General features: G+C 35.0%; 1 protein-coding gene across 1 annotated transcript; it reads right to left on the bottom strand.

Annotated features, from left to right (window-relative positions):
• Positions 1-99: 99 nt before the first annotated feature.
• LOC132030255 (regulator of nonsense transcripts 1 homolog) lies at positions 100-12887 on the bottom strand. Its single transcript, XM_059419814.1, has 29 exons — positions 12271-12887; positions 11012-11263; positions 10755-10925; positions 10518-10568; positions 9919-10011; positions 9668-9763; positions 9465-9515; positions 9231-9349; positions 8709-8817; positions 8063-8185; positions 7890-7961; positions 7276-7347; positions 7107-7173; positions 6799-6941; positions 6597-6668; positions 6394-6522; positions 5590-5745; positions 5016-5129; positions 4362-4460; positions 4210-4287; positions 3674-3808; positions 3286-3360; positions 3059-3176; positions 2114-2484; positions 1962-2024; positions 1817-1888; positions 1411-1542; positions 1105-1224; positions 100-882 (listed from the first exon to the last, which is right to left on the bottom strand). Exons 1-29 carry the CDS (start codon positions 12808-12810, stop codon positions 742-744), a joined length of 3834 nt encoding a protein of 1277 aa, XP_059275797.1. The 5' UTR covers positions 12811-12887; the 3' UTR covers positions 100-741.
• Between the last annotated feature and the right edge of the window lie 7701 nt (positions 12888-20588).

Here is a 20588-nt window from a genome sequence, read left to right as displayed (position 1 = left end):
CACACACAGATCGAGCTAAAAAGCAGCATTTCATCTGCGGCCATTGCAAATACGGAATCCATCAATGGCTAGCGAATAATGGGGCCAGAGACACGGTGCTAAACACTAGGAGAATAAGTTAAAATACTTTCATTGACTATACCACCAAGTGCTTTGACAGACAACCACCCAAAAAAATGACTCCACTAATGATCCAAATTCAGATTAATTTGATCTTAAGGCCTTAAGTACCTAACTAATCACAGTAGTGGTACTGCTGTATTATTGACAAACACATCCATTGTCGTCTACATAATAGTGAGAGTACTAATTACATGTCAGGAAGAGCTGAAAGGATTAGGTTGACTTTCGCCAGAACTCTGTACAGGACGACAATGCTAGCAGCTTCCAGGTCCGGCTACAATAACAACTCAACCTCCGACTAATACCATACCATGTAACGGTCTCTCCTGAATAAACAGTTTACTTCTCTTGCACAACGCAACCTCAAGCAGATAACAACTGTTATTTTACCTTTCTCAGCACCGGATGTGCTGCCTGTGCTTTTCTTTTACCAGAGAGCCTGCCTCCACTTCATCCCTCGGAATCAAATCATTCAGAAGCATCAGCTTGCCACCAGCTGATCTGAATTTCAGCACTCATACTCCATCTTACGGTGATAAACAGAGTCACACATGACAGCACAAACCAAGTTGCTGGATGCAAAACCATATGACCCATTACATAACAAGCCGGTGGTCTTCAACCATTGTAATGGAGTTTCTGATTTTGAGAGCCTTGGACTTGTGGGGCTTGTGGCTGTTGAGGTTGGGAACTTTGCATATTCAACGGTTGGGTATTGTAGTGTCCAAAAGGCTGGGAGTACAGTGGATTGAGCAGACTCTGGAGAAAAACAGAAACAAATTTGACATTGACACAATTAGACCAGTGAATTAACCAATAAAAAGGAACAGTTTGCAACACGTAAAGGTCCCCCCTAAATCTTGATATTGGTTTAAAAAATGGACTTTTCAGTGCTGGAGACTTCACGTGATGCATACTTCATATCTGGAGGTCTTATAATAATTTTGCTAACTACGAAGCAGAATTAATGAATGCAGTAACCTGAGACTGAAGTTGATTTGCATTGGACATGCCAAAATGGTTCTGTGAACTGTCATCTTGTGATGGGTTATTGTATCCAGCTTGTGTGAAGAGACCTTGGGATCCATGAGCCATGTAATCCTGCACAGCGATCAAAATGATGAGATAAGCAAAACACCCAGGTAAACAGGAGGAACAGAAACAACACTAAAGAAACCAAATCACAGAGTTGTTCACCGCCTATGCAGACCCTAGCGACACCTTACATTTTCCTCAACAGACCTTAAAGAGCAAGAAATGAAGGGGCCAAAGGAGTGGACAGCTTACCTGTGACATAAATTCATTTCCTGAACCAAAACGTGAGTATCCAGCTTGTGAATTCTGGTTCGAAAAATTCCCTGGAAAACCAGCCTGTGCTCCCTGGTTTACATAATCAACAGCATATCCACTCTGTGAAGCCTGAACGTAAGTGAAACAAAGCTGAGTTAGTACTACTTAAAAAGAAGGGGGAAAAAAAAAATACAATGTACGTAAAATTTAGTAGGAGCGAGGTGGGAACATCAATATATTATCCAAATTAAGGTAGTAAATAGCAGTTTCATATGAGAGAAAAAATACAATGTACATACAAATTCGCTGGAGAGAGGTGGAAACATCAAGATATTATCCAAAATAAGGTAGTAAATAACAGTTTCATATGAACTGCCCGCTAGAGAATGTGGGGGACAGATACCTGTGTAGAGAAGTCAGCAACATGATATGGAACATGGGATCCCTGGCTCTTGAAATCATCGCCCAAGAAGTCCTGATAAAATATAAATAAGGGTCAGTGTGATATTCGGTGAAGCAAACAACAATTGATGAACACAATCAATTACCTGTGACATGCCGCCCATTGAAAATCCATCACGAAATGTCTGGCTTGGTCCTTGAACGGTCATCTATCATGTTTTAGAATAAATAATTCATGATTACTATAGGAACAATAAGTAAGTGCTAGAATAGTTAAAGACTTAACAGGTTTACTAACATTAGAAGCATATCCAGGCTGAGATACAGGTCCTCCCACAGACGGCTGAGTGTTTGGACTTTCAAGTGCAGGAAAGTTGAAGTTAGGTCCATGACTCCCAATAGGTTGCTGAGAGGCTTGCTGGTGAGAAAGATGGCTACCAATTGGAGCATTGGCATTCCCACGCCCGGCCCCAAAGCCCCGGCTACCTGGCTGTGGAACATGAGATACAGCTCCTACAGGTCCGTGTATAGCACCACGAGCAGGAATAGCATACGGTTGGGGAGGGCCACCATGGTAAGGGGAGATGGGAACTCGAGGCATTGGATAACCAGAAGGATAGATACCAGGTCTGTGAGTACCATTGGATGGACCAGGTGCCATGTAAGAACCTATAAAGAGATAAAAAGTTAAAAACCTGAGCAACAAGGACTAGATGCATGAATACAGACTGTAATTTGGACCATAACACATGCTTCCAGTTTTCCGGCACCAATTTAAGAAAACTTGGCAAGGAGAGGAGGTAGCTTGGATTCTAACACCTTATCAGATGAAACCTGCTCAACTTGGAGACCACGTCACATAACTGCATTCCACATATTACGAGGATCATTTATATTGTTGTATAATATTTACGGCTAGGTGCTTTTGGTAGAGAATCACATTCTTATCTAAATCCTCTACTTTGTATATGCTTGTATATGGGGCTATCCCTAATCGCATCAATATGATACCCCACTGGGGGGAAAATCATCATCTCAAATACAGGAAACAGGCATGAGTAATGAGTATAGGAGATGGGGATGGACAACAGGTCCCCTAAACTTTTAGCAAATTCTTTGCATTTCTTGAAGGATCCATACGAAAATAGTCACATCCATATCAAACATTCCCAATATACACATCAAAGCTACTGAATGATGAATGTAACATAAGCCAATAGGAGAAAGATAAAATCCAATATACCCCTTGGTCGACTATTTCGCCTGGCAGCATTGGGGTTTGACGAGGCAGCAGGTCCATAATTATCACCGGGAACAATTCCAGGTCCACTACCAAAGAAAAGCCTGCGATCATTGTAGATCTGCAAAACCAATGACACAAGATCAACACATCAGAACCACAATATGATACATTCTGCTGAGGCATAAGCACAAACATCAAACTTAGAACATATATGCGCCTATAAGTACCTTTTTTGGCTTCTGAAATTGAACCATGCTTTGCTTTAAGTTGTTTAAAGGACCTTCTACCAAGCATTCATGCTCCTGATTGACAAACATGAGTTTGAGCATGTCAAGGCGAAATACACTAAAACAAATATATAAATTATTCCCGAAGTTTAAGACAACAATGGTTCCATCAAACAAACTAAGCAATACAATACCCTCTTCCAAGGGCACAAATATAACACGTAACGAGAAAAATGTCAATTTTCCAGTTCAACAAACACCATAGTTCAGAATAATCACGAAATGCGGCATTTTAAGTGAGAAGCAATTAAAACCAGCATTAGAACAGAAAATAATGAAAGAAAAAAGTACCTGAGCATTTTCATTTCATATATTTTTAAGAAGTTACCTTGTAGTGTGTCAATAAGCCATTCCAGAGAGGCTGCTTGCTCAACACTTTGGGATTTCCTAGGATAACTATTCCATAACGAGCACGTGTAAGAGCAACATTAAGCCTACGAGGATCATTAAGAAACCCGATGCCCTGAAAGGAATAGCAAGTAAACTATAAGTCAGCAGTTACATAAAAGACACTGGCAATATGTGATGTTTCAGCCAGCATATTTATCAGTTTTACATAACTTCATTTTTTATTTTTTATTTTAAAATGCAGTTTTACATAACCTCATGGCCAGAACCACCAAAAGAATATAAGAAACTGAATCCACCTCTTCTACCCCAAACCAAAAGGGGGTGAAACTAGCCTTTTCACATTTTAAATGAAAAAATGCAAAAAATCGGAGGTCATGGGGCATATGTTCTGCGGAAAGAGTGGAGAAAAAAGGAGCAAACATCACATCAAGATTAAAATTATCAATACACTGACCAAAATGGTATCAACATGGAAGTAAGTGACAACACTTAATTATGGATATCAATACCAACCTGATGTTCATTGCTCCTGACACAAGACAAGATGATATAATCTTTTTCCCTTCCTTGAAATGAATCTACACTTGCAACCTGAAGATAAAAATTACTCAGTTTGATGGAAGAATTCAAGAGAACCATAAGGAGCCCCTCTATTCAAAGCTTACCTCAATTTCCTTGTAAAGTTGCTGCCTTAAAGAACCATTTCTAGACATGTAATTTACAATATATGCTCGTTGACCCTCATATGGTGTTATAACTCCAATCTGGCAAAATGAAAATTCAACTCTTAGGTTGTACTTTTGATTGCTGAGAAAAGGAAATGATAGTACCGGAAAGAAAACTTCTCTGCCATTATGCATTTGGAAGTAGGTAAGTGTGAGTACAGTTTTTAAAACTATGTAATAGAAAACTTTTTTCAAATTAAATTGTAATTTTTAAGGATCATGGTTTCTCTTAACTTCGAGCCGAAGGTCTATCAGAAACAGCCTCTCTATCCACAAAGATAGGGGTAAGGTAATAATAATAATATATATATATATATATATATATATATATATATATATATATATATATATATATATATATATATATATATATATATATATATATCTGCGTACATCCTACCCTCCCCAGACCCCATTTGTGGGACTACACTGGGTATGTTGTTGTTGTTGGTGGTTTCTCTTAGACTTCACTTTTCCTTTTAAACAAATATATGCTTGAAAATGATTTCCCATTTTTAATTTTTACTTTGCAGAAATTTCGTAGCAACTCCTCAGCATCCAAAGGATAAGTTAAAAATCTAAACAACCACATACCTGACTAGGGACTACACCACTTTTGAGGAACGTAGTCACTAGCTTCTCAACGTTGGAAGCTTCAGTTCTATTTAGATAGGAAGTTCCACTAGCACTGATCTCCTCTTGTCCCATCTATAGAGATAAACAACCGTGTATTGACTTTATACAGCCACAAAACGGGAATACACAAAATAGAAAGTGAAAAAGAAATCGTCAACCTATATGGCTATATCTCTACAACACACAATCCTTAGTATCTTCATAGCCATAGCAGTAATATCTAGGATAATCAAAAGAGAACAGAAGCAAAATATCTCTTTTCACTCTAAAGACATCATGAAATCAGCTAGATACCTGGACATTATTTTTTTTTATTTTTTTGACAAGGTAACAGACCGTGTATATTAATCATCAGCACAAAGTGCTGGCATCCAAAAATTTACAGCATTGAATCTACATCCAAAAGAGTAAAAACAAAGACTCTCTCTAAATCCTATTTCATCTTATAAGGATCCTAGGATGTCTACAATAGAAACAGGGTCATCTATATACTACCTGGACACTATTTTTTTAAAAAGAAATTAGAGAATACCTGGACATAAAAGAACATGGGCCGGTTTGGTACAGGCCAAGGAAAATCAATGCCTAAAGATTGTCTCTCGTTGATGGTTACACCATTTTGAAGAGTACCTTCGTAGAAACTATTTGAGGGGAACTCTGATAGTGCAGGATGCATACGGTATTGTACCTGATATTGCATTTTAATCGTCAGCAGAACCAACATTATACACCATTCGAGCAAAATATAAACCCTTAAATGTTACAGGAAAAAAAAAAAAAAAAAAAAAGGAAAACAGAAGAGAAGGTACAAACAAATACTACAGTAAAGAGGAGTCTGAACAGCATACACGACAACCCCTAAAGTTAATGTAATAAATTAGAGAGGAACATTAAATCAGGAAAGCAACGGAAGCAGAGTATCTATGAACTATTGTTTGTCGCGTAAATGCAAAATTCTAGAATGGCGTGCATGGAAGCTCAACAGCTGAGGTGTAGTTTAAGCAGGATAGGGAATTGCTATCTTACAACACAATTTGGAATTAAGCACAGGAAAATCACACTTAAAACTAGAAAGGTCTTTTTCTTTTTCTAATCCTCCACACTGAAGGAAAAAAAGATAGTGGCCCGTTGAAGAAATTTTGAATGTTGGTGTCCCTAAACACCCCACGCAGGGGAAAAAAAGGGTAAGAAGGGAGGACTGAGTCTTCATAAAATACATGAGCGCTTTAAAATCTCTATATCAATTGCATGAGGAACAAGAGCAAACACTGGATCTCACAATTCAACCCAACCCCCAGAAAAGTTAATGCACCAGAAAAACCGCCAAGAAAATCACCTGCAACCTAATTGGCTTCACACCCAGCAGCACAAGGCGTTCAAACAGGGATTGAGCAAGTCCAGCACGTGCAGCTTTCTTGCACATAATGACAGGTCCAAGCTGGCAGTGATCACCAACAAGGACGATCTAGCACATAGATCAAAGTAAGTATCTTCCATCTGTATAGCATAAATCAATATGAAATAAATTGCAGCAGTTACCTGCTTCGCTCCAAGAACCAAAGGAATAAGGCATTCAGGTTCAGCTGCTTGAGTGGACTCATCAATGAGCACCTACAATAAGGTTACATAGCAGAGATGTTGAAACCAGCAAGGAAGGACCCAGATGAATAAAGGAGCACACAAAAAATGTGGCAAAACTAAATGGATAAGAAATATGGAAAAAGAGCTAAGGCAAACCAACCTGACGGAATCTGAAATTTGCCAATCTAGGGTCTCCAGCACCAACACAAGTGCAACAAATCACATCAGCGCTTTGAGCAATTTCCCTCTCTGTTGCCCGCTTCAGAGCTTTATATTTCTTCTCATCACTGCTGGAGAGTTCTCCTGAACGTCAAATCAAAACAATTTGGATTATATGCACACATTTATCAATGCTACTAATAGAGGATCAAGTATGTACTCAGAAAACCAAAGACTTCAAAAGCTAACAAATACTTACATAAATTGGAACACCACGTAAAACATAAACAAACTAGAAGGAACACCAACCTTGTTCATCCTTCAGTTGTTGTAACTTGTGAAGTTCACTCTTCTCAGATGTGTCAAGATGACGAACCTACATGGACGAAGAATTGAAGAATGAAAGGAGAGAAAAGGATATAAAGGTTCTGAAAGGAAACTTATAGATATGTGTGTGATAATTCGCAAAAGAACTAACCTGATAGTGAAGGGTTAGATGCTCAACAGGAGAACTGACAGCTTCTCTCGACTTAGCACAAAGCCTGACAACCTGGGAGAAAAGAATTCATAAGAAAAGAGCTGAAGAATCGTACGGTAGATGACGTTCCTGTTCATTATCTGTGATCCCTATTGTTCTTAATATTTGGATTTTGATTCCTCTTTCTTTTTTTCCTTTAGTTGTGTGGTTATATAACAATCAGCAACGCGCCTTCAGGTTATGGAGAAGTACTCCTAACCAATCAACACACAGAAAGGGGGTAGCGGAGGGGAAAACGGAATATGTTATGTCAAAAAGACGAGGAAGAACAATCCAAAATTCAGTAGGCTACTTCCATTATACAACAACAAAGAAATAGTTTTCAAACAAAAAAGGTCGTTTTCAAAAAAAAAAAAAAAAAAGAAACATGCGTTGATAACCAAGCAAAAACAGTGACTGAACATTATTTCTTTTTCTTTTTGGGAACTGGTAAGTATTTTATAGATATTAATAGCAGAGCACTAAGATGGTGCTTGCAGATGCATAATCTTGGAATCTCCTATACCAAAAAATAGTGAATGAGAGGAAGTTACACACAAATGCTGGTGCCTCACCTTCAGACCAGTAGCACTTATTTTCTCTGCTAATTGGTCCACAGCCACGTTACTGGGTGCACACACCAAAACCTGATGAAAATAGTCAAAGGAACATACAGAATACACTTAGAATCAAGAGGTTAACACTTAACCATGAAGACAAAGTCAAGTTGTAGACCAATTAAGCTTACTTGACCCTGGCCTTGCTTGGCCATGTGATACACGATGGCAGCGGAAGTGACAGTTTTTCCCGTACCAGGCGGACCTTGAATTAAACTGACGGGTTTTTGGAGAACACTTTTTACAGCAAAAACCTAAAAATATGAACAAGTACAATAAGACTATTATTCCTCTTATTTGTTTCCTTCCATAGGGCATGTTTCCCTTTTCTTTTTGGGTGTTGGAGCAAGTGGATTTGAGCCACCACCTTCAGACTAATTAACTAACAGATGAGTGGAGGGAAAACTTATGAGAAGAGTGACCAAACAAGACCACCAACAAATTAAATGCAGGATGCTGGTGATGCATAGTTCACATGGTGACATTCACGAACCAAGCAACTAAAATTATCATTACCAAAAATCTCAAAAGTCAGCTAACATGCCTATCATAACATGTGTAGCTCTATATATGAGCAAGTATGCACATGTATAAATCCCATCACTTCTATTTCTATGGCATGCACTTGCAACAGTTCAACTTGCCCAAAATATATATTAAAAAAATTCCTGACAAGACTGGTAGGAGGAAGATAGATACCAAAACTAGATAGACAAAGCTGCTGTTTGAGAAACAACAAGAGGAACTGCAAGTTCAAAGAAAGACAGAGCTGCCAACCTGAGACGCGTTAAGCTCTGGAAGACCAGGAGCACCAAAACGGCGAGGAAGTGTATTCCGGACCATCTGCATCTCAACTTCGTGACCTAACAGGTGATGGTAAATATACCTGTGAAGTGGAATCAATGAATCAAACATAAGTATCCTAATCAAAAAGTTATAATATGGTTGACACAAACAAAGTATTTGCTAAAAGTCCACAAGTATGAAAAACTACAGCTGTATTGTATTATTTCAGAGTTTCCTAGTGACACCAAGACTGGACAGCAAAGCAAGGTGAATTATCAATAACATTCAGCAACAGCAAAGTAAAGCATGAACAGTCATTCTTACAACATAAATACAGCCACAGATGCATCAACATTCAGAAGAAAGTCAAGAAAGCAAATATGAGATCCATCTATTGAAAAATGTAAGATGTGAAAGTACAAATTTAAGCAGAATAACACGAACAAGAGGAAGAAAATATATGTATGATTTTTCTATTAATTTTCTTTACAAAATTCAGACATTCTGACTCACCCACTGACACTTGTCTCATCCACAGCAAAAGTTTTCATTGCAGTCTGCATCCTATCAAAGCTCGTACTCTTCCAAACAAAGTCAACACTGAGCCCATGGGTCACATCAACCGGAACTCCCTGCAAGACAGGAACATTGCAAATGAATTATGTAACACAAAATGTGATGTAACCTTTGGGTTAGTTGGGAAAAAAGATAACAAGAAATAGAATAGAAATCCTAAAACTAATGTACCTGACTGGCACGAAGCTCAAGGGCAACCTCTTCTTGAGCAGTTAATTTTATCTGAAAATGGAAGAAACAATTCACCAATGAAAAAGCCAATACACTTCTCCTTCAAAGTCGTCTTGTACGTCTTAAGAGTATTTACAGCCTTAAGGAGACTCCATATTTTTTGCCTTCTAAACAGGGTGAGAGATCAAGACAAAGGTCCATACCACATGCCCCACTGACTGCCAAGCTGGATGAGCTGCATCCCCTGAATAACGCAGTCGTAGCTCGTCACCAGGTACAAGACGTAACTCATTGTCTTCCTAAAAGAACAGCACCCTATGTTCAGTCCAGATGAGTGAAGACATAAAGGAAATTCCACTTCAAGAAAGAATTGGTAATGACAACAATGTAACATCACAAGAATCTCATGCTTGATGAGAGCTATTAGAGGCAACTTTTGAGGATAATAATATACCTTCGGGAAAACAAAATATGCAACGCGTTTCTTGTTGAGACCAACATCCCATCGAACAGTCAAGTTATCTTTACTTTGAGACTCTTTCATCATCTACCAAACAGAAATAAAAACTTGTTATGTTAAGCAGTATTAAACCCCAATATAGAACTTTACAAGACGGAGAAGAGACACTATCAGAAGGTTATTGAAAGGTAAGAGCATATCTTTCCCAAGAGGAACCAGTGTCTTAGATTGATTGACTACAGAATTCAATCATAAAAGAAGAATAAACAACAACATAACCAGTGTCTTATGTAAAGTATTTCATAATTTACAGATTAGACGCATTTAGGAGCAAAGGTAAGGTTAATATGACTAAAGACTGTTCGACAGACCCTACTAACATGCAACTTTAATAGTACTACACCAGCCAAAAGAAAAGGGAGTACTCCACCATCCAAAAGAAAAAAACAAGAAGGAAAGGAAAAAAACAAGAAGGAAAATGATCCACTAAAGGAAAGCAAAAAGCCTTTTTGATGGAACAAAAAGCCAAGAAAAAGAAGGAACATAATGCAATCAAAATTCAGCAATTAAAGTCATCTAATTGGCTGACATACCTTATCATAGTCAGCTTCAAGCTTGATCAGCGGTGCAAATATGTTTTGATACTACATTAGAAGGATAAAGCCAAGCTTAGTTAACGTGTCAACCACAGAAGCAATTCACGAGTACAATCCAGGGAAAATTTCACGGAGCATCCTTTTTTTGAGGTCATAAAAAATATTGAGAAGGATTATGGAGCATTTATTAGACAAAAAAAGCTAAACAAAATAGGATAGCAATATCAAAGACACCTGATACGCATCTTCATACTTCAAGCCAACAGGCTGAGGTTCATCATCCACACCTGGCTTCTCCAGATCTTCCAGGTTAGCATCAGGATTTGTCTTCCACAATTCTTCAATTTTATTTATTTGTTGCGCACTGATTTGGCGTGCCCGCAACTGTTCTTGCTCAGATGGGACCTGCAGCAGGCAACAGGTTACAGGAACAGGAGAGGAGCAAAACTCAGAAAGCACCACAAGGGGAAACAAGAAAGAGTATCCCAAACCTTAACGAGCCACTGCAAGAAACACCTGTCATCGATAAGGGGGCACCACTGACTCAGATCCCAATTCATATCCTTCAACGCATTAACATTTAAACATGGTTCCCTGCAGAGGAGAACAACGACACTCTCTGTCTTGGCAGAGATGAAACCAAGAAGAAAGACGTTCCGACATCCACAGTTGTAGCACTCTAGAATTGTTTCTCCCAGTGGACTATCTTTATGAAGACATACCTCCTTGTGTTTCGCTCGGACCTATAGTGAATGTTGTAGATTAAACTCAGTAAATTCCAAATGCCTTGTTTCTAAAGTAAGAAGGACAAATGTACCAGCTACAGGGAAAGCCAAGATACAGCTATCAACCAAATATAGCTCATAATCTATTTTTGTCAATGCATGTAGATATCCCAAAGTTTACTATAGTAACAAGAAACAAAATGTAGCACGCACTTACGTGAATATGTGTCCTATTTTATCAGTTAAACTCACGTCTAATTGACATTGAACATGTAAAAAAGAGACATCTAATAGAGTAAATTAACTCCCTTAACAATCAGCAAAAGCTAATGCCTTCGCTTTTTTTTTTTTTTTTTTTGATAAGTAGGTAATGCCTTCGGTTTAAGCTTTGATATTTGATAATATACAAGCATCAGTTCCATATTTTCTCTACTCTAAAAAATTGGACTTGCAGAAGAAATAAAATCTTCAACAATCAGACAAGAATCTTGTTATCAGGACAAGACGAAATGGACACCACAAATTATAGGCCCTCGAGAAACTTTGGAGATGTCATGGATATTAGCATCCCAAAAACAAGACATGGGTCTAAAAAAAAATGGCTCCATATTCCCCCAGGGTTGACTATCCATTGCCATGTCCAACAGAAAGAAATGAACACAGCAAAAGACCTCATCCGTAACAACAGCGTATCCGAAAGGCAAAGAAAACATTTTTAGAGGCAGAACGAATTCTTCATCAGTGAAAATAAGCTCAGTTCCTTAAGTTAAACAACTACTACAATCCAACTAGTTGGAGTTGGTTGTATGAATTCTACATCCTTTTCTAGAAAAGATAAGTTGTAGATTAAAACGAAGAACAACATAACCAGTGTAATCCCACAAGTGGTGTCTGGGAAGGGTAAAGTGTACGCAGACATACAACGCTCGGCACAAAGACCAATTCAAAGCAGTACGAAAAAATAAATAAAGCATGATAAAGTAACTGCCACAAATTAATACGATAATCTAAGCATACATACATACCAAGTGATTAACAATATGCGAACCGGAAGTATTCCCTCTGGAATTACAAAACCATTTTCGACACGACGGGACGTTACACCTAACAACACAAGCAGGATTGGCAACACCACAATACTTACAAGCATGTTCAACACCAAAATCACCTTTCCCATACTCAACACCAAAACCCTCATCATCACCAACACTCTCTTCAAAATTCAACCCCGCCAATGCATCCACCGCCACCGCAACCGCCGCCTTATTACTACTACTACTACTACTGCTAGTAGTAATTTTACTAGTACTGCCACGTGGCTTAGATGACGGTGACACGTCAGATGAAGATGACGGTAACGTACGATCATGAGGAGATTCGGAAGGTGTAGGCCACGTAGTCGATGATGGTGATGTTGATGATCGAATTGGCTGTGAAAGTTGGTGAAATTCAGGGTAATCGAATTCTTCTTCACCTTGTGTGTTGAATTCTAGAAATGTATACGCATCGTTGCCTGTATCTGGTTGCGACGCCGTTTCGTATAAATTGTTCGCTTGAGAATCCATTGTTACGATCACAGAGCTAGGGTTAGGGTTTATGAAATTGAATGTTACGAAGAAGAAAAGAAAAAGAAAAAGGAATTTTTATTATATATATCTATTTTTTTTTTTTTTAGGGGGATTTGGAGTGTGTTAAGGATTTACAGTGTATGGAAATTTATTAGGGAGAGATATTGAAATGTTTTGTACGAATAGGTGAGAGGTGAAACGGTGGGGTGGTCACGTGAGGTATGACGTGGTGGTTTTGTGTGATTGGGTGATTTGGGTTTGTCTCGTGAGTATAGGCACGTGACTCAAGGTGGCGCGTTTGGCGCGTTGATTTTGTTGTCTTTTTTCCTGGACAGACAGCGTGGTTACTTGAGCGTGCGTTTTAATTATAAAAATGTTATATTTGGATAGTATAGTTGAAAAGTAGCTACTATTTGTGAATTTTTTAATTACACCTTGTGCCTCTTGTTACTTACGCTCTCGGTTTCAATTTATGTGAACCTATTACTATTTGAGGAGCATACGAGATGATTCTTTGATCATATTTTTCTTACATTTTTCTGAATTATTTAAATTATACATTATCATTATTTATAATACTTTTTAGGTAATTTCTAAATAAATAAAATTTATTTTTACAAATTTGATAAATCTATGTCAAATTTATAAAGTTCTACCCTCGTCTTTCCGAAAATGTTCACATAAATTAAAACGGAGGGAGTATAAAATTTGAAAATATTTAGGGAAAAGGGTTAAAAATACCCCTCTACTTCGGGAAAAGGGCTTAAAATTTTCTCCTAACTAATTTTGGATCAAAAATACCCCTCTCGCCATTAAAGTTTTCAAATATACCCCTCTCTTAACGGAAATTCCCAAAATTTCCCAAAATAACCCGATTTCATTTTTTAAACTCGCTCCATTATTTAACCCGACCCAACTTATAATAACCCATACTATCCTCTTATTCTCCTCCAATTCTCTCAAAGAAATGAAATCGGGTTATTATTAGTTGGGTCGGCTTGAATAATGGAACAAGTTTAAAAAATAAAATCGGATTATTTTTGAGGAATTTGGGAATTTCCGTTAAGAGAGGGGGGTATATTTGAAAATTTTAATGGCGGGAGGGGTATTTTTGGCCCAAAATTAGTTCGGAGAATATTTTTAGCCTTTTCCCCAAAGTAAAGATGTATTTTTGACCCTTTTCCCCTAAATTTTATAATTGAAAAATAATACTTCTTCCGTCTCAATACAATTTATGTGGCACCATTTGACTAGGAACAGAATTTAAGAAAAAAAAAAAAAGCACTTTTACAAGTTGTGGTCCAAAACAAGTCTTACATATTTATGTGGCCGTAAATCATCTTACAAAGTTAAATTATTTTCACATTTAAAAGGTGACATTCTTTTTTAGACTGACTAAAAAAAAGTGTACTACATAAATTGATACAGAGTTAGTAATTGGCTTGAAATTCTTGAACAATGGTTATTTTTCAGCTATTTTACTATTCTCAATTTATTTGTCATAATTTATGTATTTTAGCATTTTAGTCATACAGTTTAAAATTTTCATGGGAGGCGGTCACGTGAGATGAGACGTGGTGGTTTGTGTGATTGGTGTGATTTTGTTTGGCCTGGTGAGTAGTGACTATGGGGCACGTGACTCGAGGTGGCGCGTTGATTTTCATTAGAATAGGGTGTTTTCTTTTTCGGAAAAGGGCCAAAATTACCCCTGAACTTTGAAAAATAGTTCATCCATACCCTTACAGTTATACTATGGGGTCAATTATACCCTTCTGTCTAACTGTTGCCACGTGGCATCATCCTAGCCCTTCAAAATTATTTTTACCCTCAAATATTAGAAGCGATTCCATTTACACTAATTCATATTATCAAAAGCAACAAAACATAAAACTAACAAATTAAAATCAAAATCAAATAAACGGGATACACGAACGTAAAACGATAACCATAATATAGGATTCTAGATGTTATATACATACGATGAAATAATTAAGAAAACACATAAAGGACATATATTAATCCTAAAGACACATCCTAGACACCCTTCTTTATTAAGGATATTTGATTTTCTCAACTGAAGTGGAAAGTTAGAGATACAAAAGCAAAAGAGAGCTTATTACAATTGGGTTTTTTGTGGGCTTAAACTTAATAGGTCTGGACTATTTTAATTTTTTTGGGTAATGTATAAATTTCGATTCTTCGGTTCGGTTTCATCAAAGTTCGGTTCGCCTATTTCGGTTTCGATTTTTTGAAGGTGAACACCAAACACCAAACCAAACTAGTTCGGTTTGGTTCTTTCGGTTTTGGTTTCTTGAAGTTCGGTTCCGTTCGATCCAATTTTTCGATTTTCAGTATTTATGCCCAGCTCTAGTTACTTGAGCGTGCGTTTGGATACAAAGTTGCATAGTATGATTTAAAAATGGCTATTTGTGAATTTTTAAATTAAACTAGGCAGCTAGGCATATGTTGTACTCACAACATCCACAAATCATCTTTTAATTCAGTACTCCCTCTTGTTAAAAAAAAAGTATCCATTTAGCCTTTATTTCTTTTTAAAAAGAGTGTTCACTTATCAAATCAAGAAATAATTAATTTTATTTTCTCAGATTTCTCTCATTAAGTGTTAAGTGATCATATCTCAATACCTATTTAATTAAAGGTAGTTTAGTCAAATTATCTATTTTTGCTTACAAATTAATATTTTTTTAAAGGGTGTGCAAATGGCTAAGTGGACTCTCTTTTTGAACCGGAGAGTAATAATTGAAAATAGTATTATCCTGAAATTTTTCTTGTGAGTCTGAAATTCTAAAACAATGGTTATCTTTCAGCTATGTTTACTGTTCTCATTCATTTTGAGTAATAATTGAGTATTTTAACATTTCTAGTCAACAGTTTAAAAATTTTTGCCTCACCGTGTGTGTCTGTTTCGTCATTGATGTATATTCGATGACTAACAAATATATAATGAGTATATAATATAAGGAAAATGATTTAATATAGCCCTCGAACTAATCGCAGTTGGTTAGCTTTACCCTTCGTTTGCCCTTATCGTTCAAAATACATCGTTAGCCAAGTAACTTAACCCCCCTAACGGTTGTTCCAATTTAGATGAACAAGGACTAGTTTTACTGTAAACTATTTGAGATGAGATGTTTTTTTTTTTTTCCTCCATTCGCTACAAGGACTACAACGATTAATGGATAAAGTTTATTAAAAATAAAAATAAATATTATAGTTATTTTTTGTTTGTAAGCTTTGTTGGCTCTGTTGCAGGTGTATATTTAATTATAATCACTTTTTGCACACCCGTTATAGTTATAAAAAATAATCATTCAATATGCGTAGCATTTTATTTAGGACCTAGCAACAAAAATGAGCCACTATAAATTTGATGACAAGTTCAAAATTCATAAATTTCAAATTTTTGCTTCTTTTAACAAGAAGTTTGACTATTGAATGTAGAATTACATAGATCGAGAATTAATATCATGGTACAATGGATGCCTCTTGTTTGATGTTTCAGGCAAATGTTTCCCCATATCATAATATGTGAAAACCTATGAAGTTTTATTTACAAACACATCGAAGGCGAATTTAGTTTCAAAGGCATATCAATAAGGATTATGATTGAAATATGACTTGCGTCGTAATATGACTTGCACGGAAGTCAACACCTGGTATTTTGTTTGTTATTAGTTGATGTTTAGTAGTTAGTACCACAGGTGCCGGCTAGTGTGTCATATTTCTCCAGCACAGTCTTCTTAAAAATTGTTTACTACCAGGTCGTACTAGATGAACTAACCTAATCTTGGTTTGATAATATTATCTATATCTATTTTGAAAAAAGAATCAACTAATATGATGCACCTCTTTTAACTTTTACTCATGTCGGCAGTGGCCTATCTAGCATAACAAGTGGAGTTCAATTGAACCCCTAACTTCCACGCGGAGTATAAATTTATGTGTAAAAAATTATGAAAATTATAATAAATAATAGATACGAATTCATGACTTTAAAAATATAATGCGTTCAATACTAAAAATCTTAAAATTAAACCTTTAGATTTAAATTCTGGATCCGCCTCTATCACCAAGCCATTCACCATAATATTTTATATACTACACCTGAGTGGAATATAATCACTACTTTTGATTTTAAAAGGCATCGTCCTCTGGGAAGTTCCATCTTCAAATCATTTCCAATTTTATGTCTAATGATAAGCTTTCATTTATGATGGAATCTATATATAATATAAAACTAGGCATAAACAAGATTATGTGGCACCTTTCTATGGTCTTCATTCCTATTTATCTAATTTCTCATTTTTTTGACAATTTCCCTTACTTCTCTACTATTTTTTATTGTATAAAATAAAATGTATCAATTACTACTCAATTAAATGAAATGGTATGTCATTGTAACATAAAATGCTGCATTACTCAATTAATTAATGGGATGACATTCTGATTACACCACATTAATGATGAAGTGCGGTTAATTAGTCACAATATGTGCACACTTTTCATCTTCCCATCCCATATTCGTCCGATGTTCCTCATCATAATTGCTTTGTATATATTGTTTATATTATTTATATGTATTAATTAGGCACACTACGTGCACTCTTCATCTTCCCACCCCGTTTTTCATTCCATGTTCTTCATCATAATTGCTTTGTATATTTTGTTTATATATATATATATATATATATTGCTACTTAATATAAGTGAGGACTCAAGTTTTTTGTCGTCCTAGAAAAAAAAAAAATTTGATCCTGTAATGTTGTGACATGTGGCTTTCCTTTTGACTTTTCTTAGCCTATTCTCCTCTTCCACTCATTTTTTCTTACCCATTTCTATGTGGGTCCCTAAAATTGTGGTATATTGATATTTATAATACTTTTTGTGAATCTTTTTTTTCCATGGTACTCTTAGTTTTCACATTTAGTCCAAATAATTTTTTTTTAATAAAATTAAGAATATATTAATAGTCTTATATATATACCAAATTTATCATTATTTAGATAAGTGAATTTTTACATAATCAAAAAATTATATTAAATGGGCACTATTTAATTAAGGTGATTTAAGTGAGGATCCATGAGTTTTGTAGTCCTCACAACCTCAAAACTTTCATTTTTACCCCTATTTTGGCCTTTGTTTACATAGTTACCTATATTTAATTTGATAAATTTTTAAAAGTTTGATGGCAATTATACCCCAAAAAGCAACAAAGTTGAAGGACACTTGGCAGCTATCAAGAATTTTTTTCAAAAGTTAAGGGGCCCATGTATCCTCATTTAGATAAGTTAATTTTTATATACTATCAAGAAACCATATAAAATTGATAATATTTAATTAAGGATAATTTAATGAAAAGACTTTTTAAATTCTAGGCATGAGTGATTTGTTATAGCCAATTTTTTTGTTCCAACTAAAACATTTATTAGGTCTTACTTTATAGTTAAACATGCCCTACGCCATATGTTCCTCTCCATATGCTTCTCTCTATTAAACCTCCAACATTTTACATTTTTAGTCATATCATATGTGCTTACAAATACAGAAAATAAAAAAATTATTGAATGACATTGTTTAATGTTGAAAATGAAGGTAGAGTTATCAGTCACGATTAGATTATCTTTAAGATCTCTTGTTTGATTAACCAAAAATTATTATTTTTTTAGCATAAAACATAAATGAATAACTAAATTGATTCTCGAAGTTCATTTTATGAATTTAGTTATTTATTGAATTTCGACCAAACTAAGGTTAAAAAACACATTTGACTAACGTAACGCCTTGACACGAAGAATAATGAGTGAAAAATTATTAAACATCAAAAGAAATCTATTTCTATCTACAAATAACAATCTCATGCTCACAAATTCATAAAAATACAAAAATAATTTCCAATTTATGATCGTCGACGAGTTGTGACTATCATACTTTATCATGTTAGTTTATAGAATATAAAATTACTTGCGCCCTTTTGGTATTTGCTAATTTTCCTACCAAATTTATTTTCTCATAAATATTTTTATTTTAAAAAAACTATCTAATTATATGATGAATAAACTTTAATAATTATGAAAATTTATAAACAAAATATGATTAACCTTCAATTACATTAAATTAATTACGTACTAAAAAAAGTAACACAATTTATACTTATTTGATTAAACTTACGCATTATATTTATATTTTGAGTTAAGCCCGGGCCTCCGACAACTAGTGTGTGTGTCTATATATATATATATATATATATATATATATCTGTGCCTGTGTGTGTTGTGGGAGGCGGGGGAGGGGGTGGATAATGCAAAAACTCCGAACAAGAAGTACGGGTATGTTTTCTTTCTATTTGTATTGACTATTGTCCTCCTCCATTTCATAATTTATTATAATTGATATGAGTTATTAAAATTATAATTGTTATTCAGTCGTCCTTTATATGTAACTTTTGGAAGAAATTAATGTACATATGCTCAGTGGAACTCCAAAGAGTTTATAACAGAGTAAGACTCATTTCTTTTTCGTACTCTTTCTTTCACTTTAATTTGAAAAATGATAAGTTTATGTTAACTCTCATGAATGAATTATTTTCTAATGAAATTTCCTTAATTATTTGGGGTTGATAGTGATAAAATCTCAATAACCCAGCATCTTCCCTTAAACTCATCTTTAGAAGATAAATCTTCAAATGTCATGAACAAGATTGTTAGAATTTCCAAATAGGAAACTTTTTACTATGAGAAACTTGAAGCATGTAATTAGGAGATTAAAGTAGTTACGTTTCTTCATCCTTGTATTTTCTTTTTTATTTTCATCTTTAAACTGAGAAGTGACGTGATAGAAAGGTGGAATGTCTTTTTATCTTTTTTTCTCATTTAAATTAAACAAAAATAACGGAAGAAATTCACGCAATTTGATTTCGTGTATTTAGGGTCGATTAATTTAATTTCGCATTTTTACCGCTTTCCATTCATCTTTAGCGAGGAGAATATTATGAATGCATTGATTAACGAAAGGGAAAAGGTTGGAAATACATATATTAATCAGTGTACATAAGAAAAATCCGTTCGAATTTTGTTAGACATGTGCACATAAAGGATAAATTTCTAAAAATTCTTATCTTTCTTGACGCGTTCTTTTATAAAAAAAATATTATGTGATATTAAAATCTATTTCTTGATGACTAAACCCATCCAAATATTTTAGTAGAGATAAATTTCTAGAAATTTTATCTTTTTCAACTAGTTCTTTTAAGAAAAAAATAAGAATATTATGTAATATTAAATTTATTTCTTGATGACTAAAACCTAAGTGGTAAAAAAAATATTTAAACTGTTAATGGTATAATGTGTTAAAACTTAAAATTTAAAATTTTTGGATAACTAAAAAGCATCTTCCAAGTTTAAGATTTTTTTCGTAAATTCAGTTTGCTCGAAGATGAAAAATTAATTTGCAGAAAAATTCATTAGGATTGCGAAAAAAAATCAAATTGTGACTAATTTTTTAATATAGAAAAAAAAGTGATTATACGTATTTCATATACTGCACACTTGGAGGCTCTTCAAGTTCAAGTTAACAATCATATTATGAAAGAATAAAAGTAACATTATAGCATTAATCAAACCAATAATAAAATAGAAAATGCCAGATGTAATTAGGCAAATGAGCTAAATACGAGTTCTAATATTCTATCAAGGCTTCGGTTTAATCTATTTGGATTTGAAAATTTAAAAAGAATTTTTAACATAGTTTCTTTACAA

This window comes from Lycium ferocissimum, chromosome 9 (genome assembly GCF_029784015.1).
Source record: "Lycium ferocissimum isolate CSIRO_LF1 chromosome 9, AGI_CSIRO_Lferr_CH_V1, whole genome shotgun sequence".
In the NCBI taxonomy this organism is placed as follows: Eukaryota; Viridiplantae; Streptophyta; class Magnoliopsida; order Solanales; family Solanaceae; genus Lycium; species Lycium ferocissimum.
Note: the sequence above shows the minus strand (reverse complement) of the source record. Positions and strands in the feature narration are given on the sequence as shown.

Bases quoted from the DNA above. Each gene is read 5' to 3' on its own strand.
- LOC132030255 (XM_059419814.1), bottom strand. From the start codon at position 12,810: ATGGATTCTCAAGCGAACAATTTATACGAAACGGCGTCGCAACCAGAT. The intron at 9,350-9,464 runs GTACATTAGTTT...CCTGTCTTGCAG, and splicing joins TTGAGCTTCGTGCCAGTCAG to GGAGTTCCGGTTGATGTGAC. The intron at 5,130-5,589 runs GTATTCTCTAAT...TTATCTCTATAG, and splicing joins CCATGTTCTTTTATGTCCAG to ATGGGACAAGAGGAGATCAG.